This window comes from Bubalus bubalis, chromosome 18 (genome assembly GCF_019923935.1).
Source record: "Bubalus bubalis isolate 160015118507 breed Murrah chromosome 18, NDDB_SH_1, whole genome shotgun sequence".
NCBI classification, from domain to species: domain Eukaryota; kingdom Metazoa; phylum Chordata; class Mammalia; order Artiodactyla; family Bovidae; genus Bubalus; species Bubalus bubalis.
The window spans coordinates 38,586,457-38,599,076 of record NC_059174.1 but is presented as its reverse complement, the minus strand read 5'-3'; the positions used below and the strand labels follow the sequence as shown (position 1 = coordinate 38,599,076).

Below are 12,620 nucleotides of genomic sequence, written 5' to 3'. Positions count from 1 at the left end.
ATGGCTTGTAGGCATCCCTTAGTTCCTTCCTCTGCATACTGTCTTCCTATTCATTGTTTAAAACCCTGTCCAAATACTTGTTGTTTTCCCTGCAAAGCTGTATTTGCACCAATACCATAGACTTTCTGGGCATGTCCTTAATGTGGCATTTCACATTCTGCCTTGCATTGTAATGATCTCTGTGCATCTTATCTTTTAATTAGACCATAAATTTCTGAAGGTCAGGGGTCATGTCTACTCGTACAGGGCCTAGATTAGAGATTCATACAGAGCCAGGTATTGAAGGAAAGAAAGACATGAAAACTGGCTCCCAAAAATTTGAGCTTGTGGCCTTGGCCCAATTAACAGAGTACTTTCAAACTTTTCTAAAATTAAATTTGTTTTTTTTTTTTTACAGTTTTATCAGCATCTTCTCTATATGTCATAAAATTTAACTACTGTTAAGTATACAATTCAATGATTTGTAGCAAATTTATAGAGCTGTACAACCATTATTATAATCCAGTTTTAGAATATTTCTATCACCTCAAAAATTCCCTCATGCCCATTTGTCACTCCCATTCCTACCCCAGCTCCAGGCAACCACTAATCTGCTTTCTGTCTCTATGGATTTGCCCTTTTCAGACATTTCATATAAGTGGAATTGTATAATATGTCATCTTTTGTGTCTGGCTTCTTTCACTTAGCATAATGTTTTTGAGGTTCATCCAGGCTGTAGCAAGAATCAGTATTCTGTTCATTTTTACTGCTGAACAGTGTGACTATACCATATTTTGTTTATCTGTTCACCAGTTAATGGATATTTGGATTGTTTCAGGTTTTGGCTATTATGAATAATACTGCTATGAACATTAACAGCTGTCATGTGAATGTCATATTTTCATTTAATTAATTTGTTCAGCAAATATTATGGTACACTTCCTATGTGCCAAGCACTCTACTAGTTAATGGGGATACAGAATTTTATAAAACAGAATTTCTGCCTTCGTGAGGTCTGCATCTACTGGTGGGGGAGATGTGTGGAGGGAGTGAGAGTCGGAGAGAGGGAATGAGAGAGAGAGAGGTAGCAAATTAAAGAAGTAAATTGTGTAGTTTATTAAGAGGAAAAAGTGCTATGGAGGAGAATAAAGCAGAGGAGGGAGATGAGGAATGCCAAGATGGACGCAGTTGTAATTTCGAATTAAGTGTTCTCATGGAGGACCACACCGAGAAGGTGACATCTGAGTTAAGATAGTCAAGGAAGAAGCCTGGTGGGAACGTACAACAGGAACACTCCAGACAGAAGTAACAGCAAGTGCTAAGCCCTGGAGGTAGGAGGCGCCTGATGGTGTTTGAGGAGCCACTTTGTTCAGGTCATAGCAGAGAAAGTAAGGGGAGAGTGGTACCAGGTGAGGCGAGAAAGGAAAGGGAGGAGAGGTCTTTGAGGACCATGTAGGCCATCCTTAAATCCTTAACTTTTCCTTTTAGGGAGATGAAAGGCCATTAGAGGGTACTGAGCAGAGGAGTGACATGATCTCCTGTAGATGTCACAAAAGACACACTGGCTGTTATATTGAAAACAAACTGTAGGGAGCCAAGGACAGAAGTGGGGAGACCAGCAAGGAGGCTGCTGCAAGAATCCAGGTGAGAAGGGACAGCAGCAGGGACCAAGGTAAAAGCTGAAAGAAGTGGCTGGATTTTAGATGCATATTTGAAAGTAGACTCCATGGGATTTGCTTCTGCATTAGATGTGGAATGAGGGGAGATAATGGTCATCCAGGGCAGAATGATTCCATGGTTTTGGTCTGAGTAACTGGAGAGATGGAGTTTTATTTATTTTTATTTTATTTTTGGCTGTGTCATATGGCATGTAGGATCTTAGTTCCCTGACCAGGGACTGAACTGGTGCACCCTGCATTGGAAGCATGGATCTTAACCACTGAACCACCAGGGAAGTCCTGGAAAGATGGAGATTTAAAAAAGAGATTACTTCAGTAACAGCTGGCACCCAAAAGGAAAAAATCTTCTCTAATGAGAGTGGGTAGGGGCAGCACAGGTAAGGTCAGGGAGGCTCAACCCAGTTCAGAACCAGAAGGACCATGATGGTTAGTAGGCAGAAGAATTTCCAGACAAAGACAAGCTGAACCCTTGACCTGAACATTTGGTGTATGTGGCCAGAGGGAAGTGGATGAGACTTCTTTCCTAGGCCAAAGTTGAATTTTTTATTTACCCAGATACAATTGCCAACATTTACAATAAATGTTTTAAATTAAGTGTTTTCATTCTTTTCAAGATAAGAATGGTGCTATTCTTACAACTCATCTGTGAATTAGGTTCAGAGGGAAGGGGCTTGGGAGTGGTGTGTGTGTGTGTGTGTGTGTGTGTGTGCGTGCTCATGCTTGCATGTGTGCATGAACACAAACATGCATGGGGAGGTTCTCAAGAGCCCAAGTCCTCAGTCTATATAGGTGAAACTGTGGAGTGGGGAACTACTTGGAGAAAGACATGGTCATGGATAAATGTACTTAATGTGGGTAGAACTAAAGCAAAGGGTGAACACCTGGGTATGGTTATTGCAGAAGGGCTTATTTTAGTAAAGCACCTACCTATAACCTATTTTGCTCCAGTTCTGTTTTTCTTAGCTTTGTTGAAGCTGGCTTGATCTCTAAAAATTAAGAAACTGGAGTTCTGGTCCTTCTAGAACTTGTGTGCAATTGTTGATTTGGACCTGCCACTCTACTGCCAGATGTGTATGCCCCAGTTGAAAACTGACCAGTCTCCTTATTATATATTCTTTCTCTACCTCCCCTTATTTCCATGTCCCCATTTTCTTTTCATTACCCAAAAGAATAAAAGAAATGCTTTTCTTTTTAAAACAAGCCAAACTCTTTTCTTAGGGCTTCCCCTCCAAGCATATCATCTATACTTCAGTGTGTTCATAATTGTTCTTTGACTTTAAAGCCTCCTGTGGGTAAAAAGTGACTTTTCCTAGTGTAAAGCTTAGCAACCTGGCAGTGATACTGGCAAATTGTTAATAATATCCCTTCATCAGAGGTCGTGTTCAATCTGGGTTTAATTTTGGTTTGAGGTAATATGATAGATGGACCAGATGATGAGAGTTCACTAAAGTTTTTCAGTATAGGTCACAGGTAGCATCTGACCTATTTTGTCTGGCAATAAAGATCCAAGAACTGCTCATACCTGCAGAGAAACTAGAGTTTTCTTGGATGAGGATTTTAAACATTTGCACACTGTAGATACCTATGGGTTTAAAGGAATCAAATTTCAAAGACTTGGAGAAATGCCTAGACTTATTTGAGACTTATTAAATTTCTACTCATTTATCCTTAAGTGTTCAAAAGATTATTTTTCTTAATTCTAAATGAATAGAAAATGACATGCTATGGATTAAGCCTGAATTTCACTTATATTTGTACCAAGAAGCCGTGTCACAAAGGCATAATGCATTTCCTGCTGCTTCTTTGTCTTCTGTTGTTAAAAAATTTCTTTATAGTGAAGGCAGATATTTTATTAGATTCTGCTTTGACCTTTAAACCGAAATCTGGAGAAAATGAGCAAGTTGGAAATAATCTTATGGAAGTAAGACTAGTTCTTAAAATGACCATTCAGAGTTGGACATGATACCAGAGGCCATCTGGTCTACCAATGTTTCTCAGATTGATTTCTGTCCAGGATTCAGCTGTCTTAAAAAATAGAGGACTTGGCCACCTGTAGGAACCTGTTCTCATATTTAGACTACTTTTCAGCCCTCCTTGTGGTCAAAGAGATTATAGCTATTGCTCCTTCCTTGCTTATGTGGCCATTTGATCACAGAAGGAAATTAATTGGCCTGGCATGATTTCACCTTTTGAAAAGTCATGTTGGTTTCCACCCAATACTTGGTGGTTTTCAAGTTGATGCTAATTGATTGATGTTAAGTTCTATATTTTCCCTGATATTGAAGTTAAGCTGACAGGTCTATAATTACTGAGATTGTCCTTTTTCCCTTTTTTAAAAGATGAGCACTTCATTTACCCTTTTCAGTCTGCAGGGACTTTCTTTATCCTCTTGTGTTTTCAAAAATAATCGCTAGCAGCTATGTAATAACACCTGCCAATTCCTTAAGTACTCTTCGAAGTATATCATCAGGCCCTGCTGCTTTGACTAAAGCCAGCTTTTCAAAATACTTTTTAACCATTTTATTCTCTTTTTTAGTTTCTGTCTCAGGTTGGCACTGCTCTGAAAACTGAATCCTTGATGATTCTTCTTCATTTAAGAGAAAAAGCCCCATCTTTTCCCAGTCGTTGTCAGAACTTCTTTCCGTATCTTTGAGGTGGGAAGTGAGATATTTCCACTGTAAGCCTGATTTAGTCTTATATCACTAGAGAGGTTCATCCTGGGGTTAGGACTAGGGTGAGGTAAGTGATGGGCACATCTTAAGGAAGCATTCAGTCTTAGGACTGAACAAGTACAGGGTTGGCACCTAAAGAATGAGTGCCCTTGGACCTCCCTGGTGATCCAGTGGTTAAGAATCCACCTGTCAATGCAGGGAACACGGGTTTGATCCCTGGTCTGGGAAGATTCCACATGCCTCAGGGCATCTGAGCCCCATGCGCTACAACTACTGAGCCCATGAGCCCTAGAGCTGAGGCTCTGAAACAAGAGAAGACACCACAATGAGAAGCCTGTGTTCCTCGAGAATAGTAGCCCTCACTCGCCGCAACTAGAGGAAGCCCACGGGCAGCAACGAAGACCCAGTGCAGCCAGAAATAAATAAATAAAAGTTAAAAAAAATAACGAGAGCCCCCGATATTCTGCACCCCAGGCACCCGACTTGCTTTACCTTGGGCCCAGCTCTGTCTGTTCCTGGGACTTGGAGCACAATGTATTCCTGATTTACAAGGTCACCTTGCCTGTCCCTCTTTTACACACACAACATCTGATGTCATATTTTAATTTTTTGCATAACTGTGTTCTAAACCTCTTGCTTATTTCTCCAGCTCCTTGTCAGATATTAGTCAAAATTTCAGAAAGCCTTGGGTTCCTCCTTTGTTCCCATATTATATTTCCTTGTGGAAGGCAGGTCTTGCAGGGGTTTTCTGAGTGGATGAGTGTAAGTCTACATCTAATTGTGTATTTGTATGTGTAGTCTGCAATTTAAATTCTCTGCTAAGTGCTGGGGGAAAAAAAAGAGCCTGTTTTAAAGCTTGTTTCAAGCTGTTAGACCTTCTTTTGGGCAATTAGAATAATAAAATGGGACTTAATACCTTTCTCCCTCCAAGTTGCCAGGAACATTTATAAGCCACATGACTTTCCCTGACTGGGGGAATAAACTTGCAACAGTAATGGTGAAAATATCCTAAAATGTTAATATTTAGAAAAAAAATTACAGTAATATCCTTCCTGGGATCCATTTAGGGAAACCAATGAGTTTTTCTATATTTGTGACTTACTGCAGAAAGGCCAGTACTGTGTGCTAAGTTGCTTCAGTCATGTCTAACTCTGTGCGACCCTATTGACTATAGCCCACCAGGCTCCTCTGTCCATGGGGTTTTCCAAGCAAGAATACTGGAGTGGGTTGCCATGCCCTTCTCCAAAGGACAGTAGTGCTCAGTAAGAAAAAGTAGAATTGAAAAAAAAGAATTTCTTTGCTTTTAACATTTTTAGGGCATCACAGAGGAACAATTTGTGGTTTCCATAGGGAAGTGGTAAGTCCTGGGAGAACTCTTAACAGAGTTCTAATTAACTCTAATTCTAACTCTCTCAATTAGGAGAGGCCAGATCCTTGACTGCACCTAGGAGGCTAACTTGGAGGTCTGGCAACAGATCTGTGCAACCAGTACCTGCCTCATCTTCGCCAATAACTCAAGTCCCCAAGTAGAAATGACGACTGCAAGTTAGGAAGTCTTGGAAACCCAAAGTGTTTAGGAAACTCTGGGAAAACATCTCCCAGCTGGCTCCCCAGCTTGTGTGCATAAATTTAGAGACTGGTTTAAAGAGCTTAGAGCTGGAGTTTCCAAAAAGAAAAAACCTCAGAATGAAGTGAAGTTGCCTCAGCTGATGAGTTGCCTAGGAGGTTAGTTCAAAATCAGAGTCTCAAGAAAGATGATCATGCCAGGAGATCCTCCTGCTCACACAGGTTCAGGACAAGTGTTACCGAGTATCGTGGCTTGGGCACCTCTGGAAGCAAGTCCTATGACAAAAACCAGGCATCGAGTAAGTAGCTTGTGTGGAAGGTAATTTTAGGAAACTCAGGTACAGGAGTGGGGAAATGAACAAGGCAGGGAAGGATACTGTGAAAGGAGGCCAACCCAGTTGCCACTGTGAGCACCTGGTACTGGGCCCCGTTGAGGAACTCCAGGAGGAGCAAAGAACGTGCCTGGAGTTATTTCCAGTGAAATAGAGTAAGGGAGACGGGTTGCTAATCAGCCCTCTCCCCATCAGTCATTGGTTTAGGGCTGCTTCTAGGGGCATTAATTCTTCTGCATTTCAGCCTGTCCTGTGACTGGGCTCCTGTATCCAAAAGTAAAGCTTATAGGCAGAGAGCTGCAGGTGTGGCAATAAAGAGCTCTGGCGGCACTGACAGGAAGTGACACCTCAGAGCAGGTGGAATGGCTACTATTCTCATGGGTGATGTAGAAGTTTGTCCAAAATCCATTAAGAGACTTCCCTGGCAGTCCAATGGTTAAGACTCCGCACTCCCAAGGCAGGGGGTACAGGTTTAATCTCTGGTTGGGAAACGAAGATTTCACATGCCACAAGACTTGGCCAAAAAATAAATAAAGTAAAATCCATTCAGAGATGCTATTCTCTTTACATAACTACATAACTATGATCTGGCTTTTTGTTTTTTTTTTAAGGGCAATGGACCTCAGGTGCTAATTCAGTGTGAAAGACCAGGTAAAGAAAAGAGCTCAGATGTAAATAACTTTGGAGATAAGATAGCTAGACTGAAAAGTCCTCAGGGCAGGGATGGCATTTGTGTGTGTGTGTGTGTGTGTGTGTGTGTGTTTAGTTCTCTCTCATTGTTTGCTCAGTAAGTGCTCTTGAATGACCAGTGGGAGAACTTTCTATTATTTCTCCTACCCAAGGAGGCAGAAGTGGAAACAGAGGGAGCAGAGGTGGGAAGTGGACAGTGAATCCCTTACGTGGCTGCTGTTCATCATGGCCTCCTCCACACAGAGCTGATTCTCCTGTAAGGTCTTCCCCTGTCTCTTGCAGACATTGTGTAGATTCTTGATGTCAGCTTGTAGGCTCAAGAGCTTGCTGTTCAGACTGCTTACGTCTCTGTCTCTCTCCCCCACCTCGGCAGTCAGAAAAACAAAAGCATCAATTATGAACTATCAAGAAAATGCTTACTTTCGTTCACTGGTTGACAGAGACTTTAAATTTGCTGGAAATTTGTCCATCAACCCTTCGCTGTTATTACTCATCCTGTGTAACGTTTACACAGTATCCATTTGCGAGGTGTCTGAGTGCTCTACATTATTCAGACAATTACTTATTTACATTAATTAATCTTCACCCACTGCTGTGGGTGCATCATAGATGTTTCTCTTGCTTTCAAGAGAAAGTCAGTGCCTAGAACAATTCCAGGCACCTGGTGAGCTATCTATAATATTAATGGCTCTGCCACTGATGAGATGAACTAGTGAGATGTCAAATGGACTTGTCAAGATTCTAGTGAATCAGTGCTGGAGTTGATGTGGCTTCTGAAAAGTCTCTTCACTTTCCCTTCTACCCACTAAACTAAAGTCTTCCCTCACCTACAAACTTGGGTTTCTCTGGTGGCTCAGATAGTAAAGAATCTGCCTGCAATACAGGAGACCAGGGTTCGATCCTTGGGTCAGGAAGATCTCCTGGAGAAGGAAATGGCAACCCACTCCAGTATTCTTGCCTGGACAATTCCACGGACAAAGGAGCCTGGCAGGCTACAGTCATGGAGTTGCCACGACTGAGCGACTCACACTTTACACTTTTTACACCTATAAACCTTGTGCTTTTCTTTGGAGACATATACCAATGGGAATGAAAGTAAAATCCCTGGACTGATTGCATAAGATCCCTGTCTTTGATTATAAGTGAAGAAGATTTGTTAATTACTGCTAGGTCAGATGGAAATTAGTGATCAAGATCAAAATAGAGAATGTGGGGCATAGTAGCTTGGGTGGGGTTGGGGCGTACAGCCGTGGGAAGGAGGTGGGGACTCTGTCATATAGGACGCCACCTTCCACTCCCAGTGTTGTGGGTGACAACGGTGTGAAAAGAAATTAGCAAGCAGCCCTCTGTGAACCTGTCCAGTGGTTTAGTCCTATCACTGTGCAAACTTTTCCTGATACTCCTGAGGACAGGCACCACCTCCGAGTTTTAGATGTTGGAACTGAGGCTGGTGCTTTTATAGTAGGTGCCTGCTTGTGTAAATTATCAGAGCAAGCTCTTAGGTGAGGATTCCTGGCTTCTGTTAAAGAAAACAATCCCAAGAGAAATCAGCAAGTAGGTGGGGGAAGCAGGACAGGGAAGAGAAAGAAACTAAGGAAGGGCACAGTTTCAGACAAAGTTTTGTGGGAATGGCTTCAGCCTAATTCCACAGGGAACTCCAGAGTCTAAGTAACACCTTAGAGCCTGTCCTGATTAGATGCAATGAAAGCCGGGCTGTCAGCCTCAGCATCAGCCAGTCAATGGTTAAGGGCTGCCTCATGGAGTGTAAGCTCCCAAGGACTTCCGGCTTTCTGCTCTTGTGAGTAAAGTGACCCCAAATGCCCAAGGGCAATTCTTCTAAGAGAGTTGTAGGTGCAAAAGCACACAGAAGCCATGAATGCCCAGAAATGGCAAAGTGGTCCAAGTGATAGTGTCCAAGGTCCCATAGGTGGTTAGCAGAGGAGAGTTCAGCTCTCCTGACCCTGCAGCCAGTGCTCCACCACCACGTCCCACTGATTGCGCTGACTTCTTAAATATATGAGCTTTATAAGGCATACTCCCAGGGGGAGCTGGAGACCTGATATGGACATCATAAATCAAGCCTTGCTGGACAGGTCAGTTTAAGAGACCTCTGCACAAGGCTGGGGGTGGGGTGGGAGGGGGCAGAAATAACCACGAGAATTGGACACCTCAATGTCAGAGTATTCGGAATTCAGAAGGTTTCCCAGAAGTGCTGCTGTCTCAGCTGATTTATTCCATCATTTCCATTTAGTACCTGAACATTTTTTTTTTTTTTACCACTTTACAGTTTAATTAGGTTAACGGCGTGGCTCTGTCATTAAAAGGATTTCATTATCTCAAAACTCTCCTTCTTCCTCTCCAGCTCCTGTCCCTTGTTCCCCACTTTCAGAAAAATAACAGTGGATGTCAACTGCCCCAAGCATGTAATTACCATTAAGACAATTACCAGGGACTCTCTTAAGAGAATATGTGTAGAGCAGCTAAAAAAAAAAAGGTGTACAGACACTGTTCTCTAACTAGAAAACAAAATCCTTTATCTGACAAGGAGCAGCAGTTTGATTCTTGTGCTTTTAAAAGCCCTTTTCTCATGGCTTCCTTACTGGGAATACAGTATGGAGACTCATTGGGGATTTGGGGGTGGGGAGCCTAGGGATTCCCTATTGCTACAGGACTCTCTCTTTGGCATTTATGAGCAGATTAGGTGACCATACAATGCTTGCTCTATGCAAGTACCACATGCCCTATATTCTTGCCTGGATGCTGAATATATGCATCCTTAGGTGAGGACCATATCAACAGATTGTTGTGTATGAAGCTGGGCACACTGAGGACTCACCAACAAAGTACCAGTGATATACAACTTGAGCTTCTCCATGTTAAAAGCTCAATACCCTCTCAGGCCAATTAAAAAACCCCCACTCCTTCTAGTTTTAGATGTCCTCTGAGAAGAAGGCCGGCTAGCCCAATTCTGTTGCACCACCAGGGCTTCGGAATTGGATCTTTAATGTACACGATCCCATCTAATTTGGACATTAGCGCTGACTCAGTGGCACCCCCTCCAGTACCCTTGCCTGGAAAATCCCAGGGACGGAGGGGCCTGGGGGGCTGCAGTCCATGGGGTCGCTAAGAGTCGGACACGACTGAGCGACTTCACTTTCACTTTTCACTTTCATGCATTGGAGAAGGAAATGGCAACCCACTCCAGAGTTCTTGCCTGGAGAATCCCAGGGATGGCGGAGCCTGGTGGGCTGCCGTCTATGGGGTCGCAGAGTCAGACACGACTGAAGCGACTTAGCAGCAGCAGCAGCAACAGCAGCACTAACTCAGAGTCTCTGAGGCAATTTCTTTGTTCATAAAACAAGAAGTTTGGAATAAATAATCCCTTCTTTGAGGATGCCCTAAACCAGTTGAATAACAAAGGTATTTTGCTGAACGTCAAATGAAATTTGCTTTGGAAATCAGAACCTAACCATTCACACCTAAAGGCCAAATTACATAAGGGTTTTGATTCACCAGAATAAGAGTGAAAATGCTGGGAGAGCACTAAGGTGATTTCCATGAACCATGTATTATTTTTTACTGTAAGTGGTTGTAAGAAGGGGCTGTGCTCACCTCAGAACTCTATAAAGGCCAGTGTTTCTGAGGTTTCAGTAAACTTAATTTCTTGCTAATATCATGCACAGAGGTCACTGTACACTATTTCTAATCCTATCTACTTTATGAACGCTAAATTCCAGGCAGATGCCTTTTGAGTATCAATATGCAGTAGAAATTGATTTAATCTGACATTTCATCAATCAGAGCTCTGTAACCAGTACTGGGATACGAGATGAACTGAGAGTCTAATGCTGACCCTCAGGCGCCATCTGATTCTGCTCTAAATATGAAGTCATGAACAATCCGAAATTACAAGCCTCCACTGCTAAATGGGTTTCACGTACATAAACCACATACTTAGATACAGGCAAATCTTGAAGATATTGTGGGCATGGTTCCAGACCACCGAGATAAAGTAAATATCCCAGTAAATCAAGTCACACAAATTTTTTGGTTTCTCAGTGCATATAGAAGTTATGTTTACAATATTCTGTAGTCTATTAAGTTTGCAAAAACATTGTATTTAAAAAAGTATATCAGTTCAGTTCAGTTCAGTCGCTCAGTCATGTCCGACTCCTTGGGACCCCATGGATCACAGCATGCCAGGCCTCCCTGTCCATCACCAACTCCCGGAGTTCACTCAAACTCACGTCCATCGAGTCGGTGATGCCATCCAGCCATCTCATCCTCTGTCGTCCCCTTCTCCTCCTGCCCCCAATCCCTCCCAGCATCAGGGTCTTTTCCAATGAGTCAACTCTTCGCATGAAGTGGCCAACGTATTGGAGCTTCAGCTTCAGCATCAGTCCTTCCAATGAACACCCAGGACTGATCTCCTTTAGGATAGACTGGTTGGATCTCCTTGCAGTCCAGGGGACTCTCAAGAGTCTTCTCCAACACCACAGTTCAAAATCATCAATTCTTCGGCGCTCAGCTTTCTTCACAGTCCAACTCTCACATCCATACCTGACCACTGGAAAAACCATAGCCTTGACTAGACGGACCATTGTTGGCAAAGTAATATCTCTGCTTTTCAATATACTATCTAGGTTGGTCATAACTTTCCTTCCAAGGAGTAAGTGTCTTAATTTCATTGCTGCAATACCTTAATTTAAAAATAATTTATTGCTAAAAAATGCTAACCATCATCCGAACCTTTAGCGAATTGCAATCTTTTTGCAAAAGTAACAAAGATCACTGATCACAGATCACTATAACAAATATAACAATGAGCAGTTTGAAATATTGCCCCAAAGCCAAAATGGGACACAGGGACACAAAGTGAGCAAATGCTATTGAAAAAAAATGGCACTGATAGACTTGCTTGATACAGGGTTGCCACAAATCTTCAATTTGTAAAAAATATAATATCTACAGAGTGCAATCAAGTGAAGCTCAATAAAATGAAGCCTGCCTGTACCCAGTTTTGCTTATAAGGGGTTGGAACCTGGTCACTTTGTTTGAAGGCCCGTGACAGCAGCAGCAGCTACCAACCACAGGCTAAGTGATGAGTGCTGATGCCGCAGTTGCTACCATATTCATGATAGTTATTAGAAAATAGGTTACTTACTGAAGCAAATTTTCTGTATTGATTAAGTGAGTCTTTTTTCAAAGATCATGCCTTCTTGAACTATATTTCAAAAGATGGGGAGAAATTTTGCTCTAGGCTTCAAAAGTATTGACAGGACTTACCTGGTGGTCCAGTGGTTAAGAATCTGCCTGCCAATGCAGGGGACACAAGTTTGACCCCTGGTCCAGGAAGATTCCTATGCCTTGGGGCAACTTAAGCCCATGCACCTCATCTACTGAGCCCACATGCAGCAACTACTGAGCCCACATGCAGCAACTACTGAAGCCTGAGTGCCCTAGCGCTCGTGCTCTGAAATAAGAGAAGCCACCACAGTGAAAAACTTGTGTACCACAGCTAGAGAGTAGCCCCCAACTCCGCTTGCTGCAACTAGAGAAAGGCCTGTGCAGCAACAAAGACTAGGCACAACCAAAACATAGAAATAAACAAAAGATTTTTTAAAAAGTATTGACAGAGAGTCTTACGCTTCTTCTCCGGGGGAGCTGATGTTAAACTGAAGCTTGTGATTCAGTAGCGCACT

At 42.6% G+C, this 12,620-nt stretch overlaps 1 protein-coding gene across 2 annotated transcripts in view; it reads right to left on the bottom strand.

Annotated features, from left to right (window-relative positions):
* The window catches only part of PMFBP1 (polyamine modulated factor 1 binding protein 1), a 48,680-nt gene that overhangs the window by 31,196 nt on the left and 4,864 nt on the right, over positions 1-12,620 (bottom strand). For both annotated transcript variants that reach the window (XM_044932124.2, XM_044932125.2), the window contains exon 3: positions 7,128-7,283. In XM_044932124.2, coding sequence (XP_044788059.2) covers positions 7,128-7,283 — 156 coding nt within the window. The remainder of the gene's footprint in view (positions 1-7,127; positions 7,284-12,620) is intronic.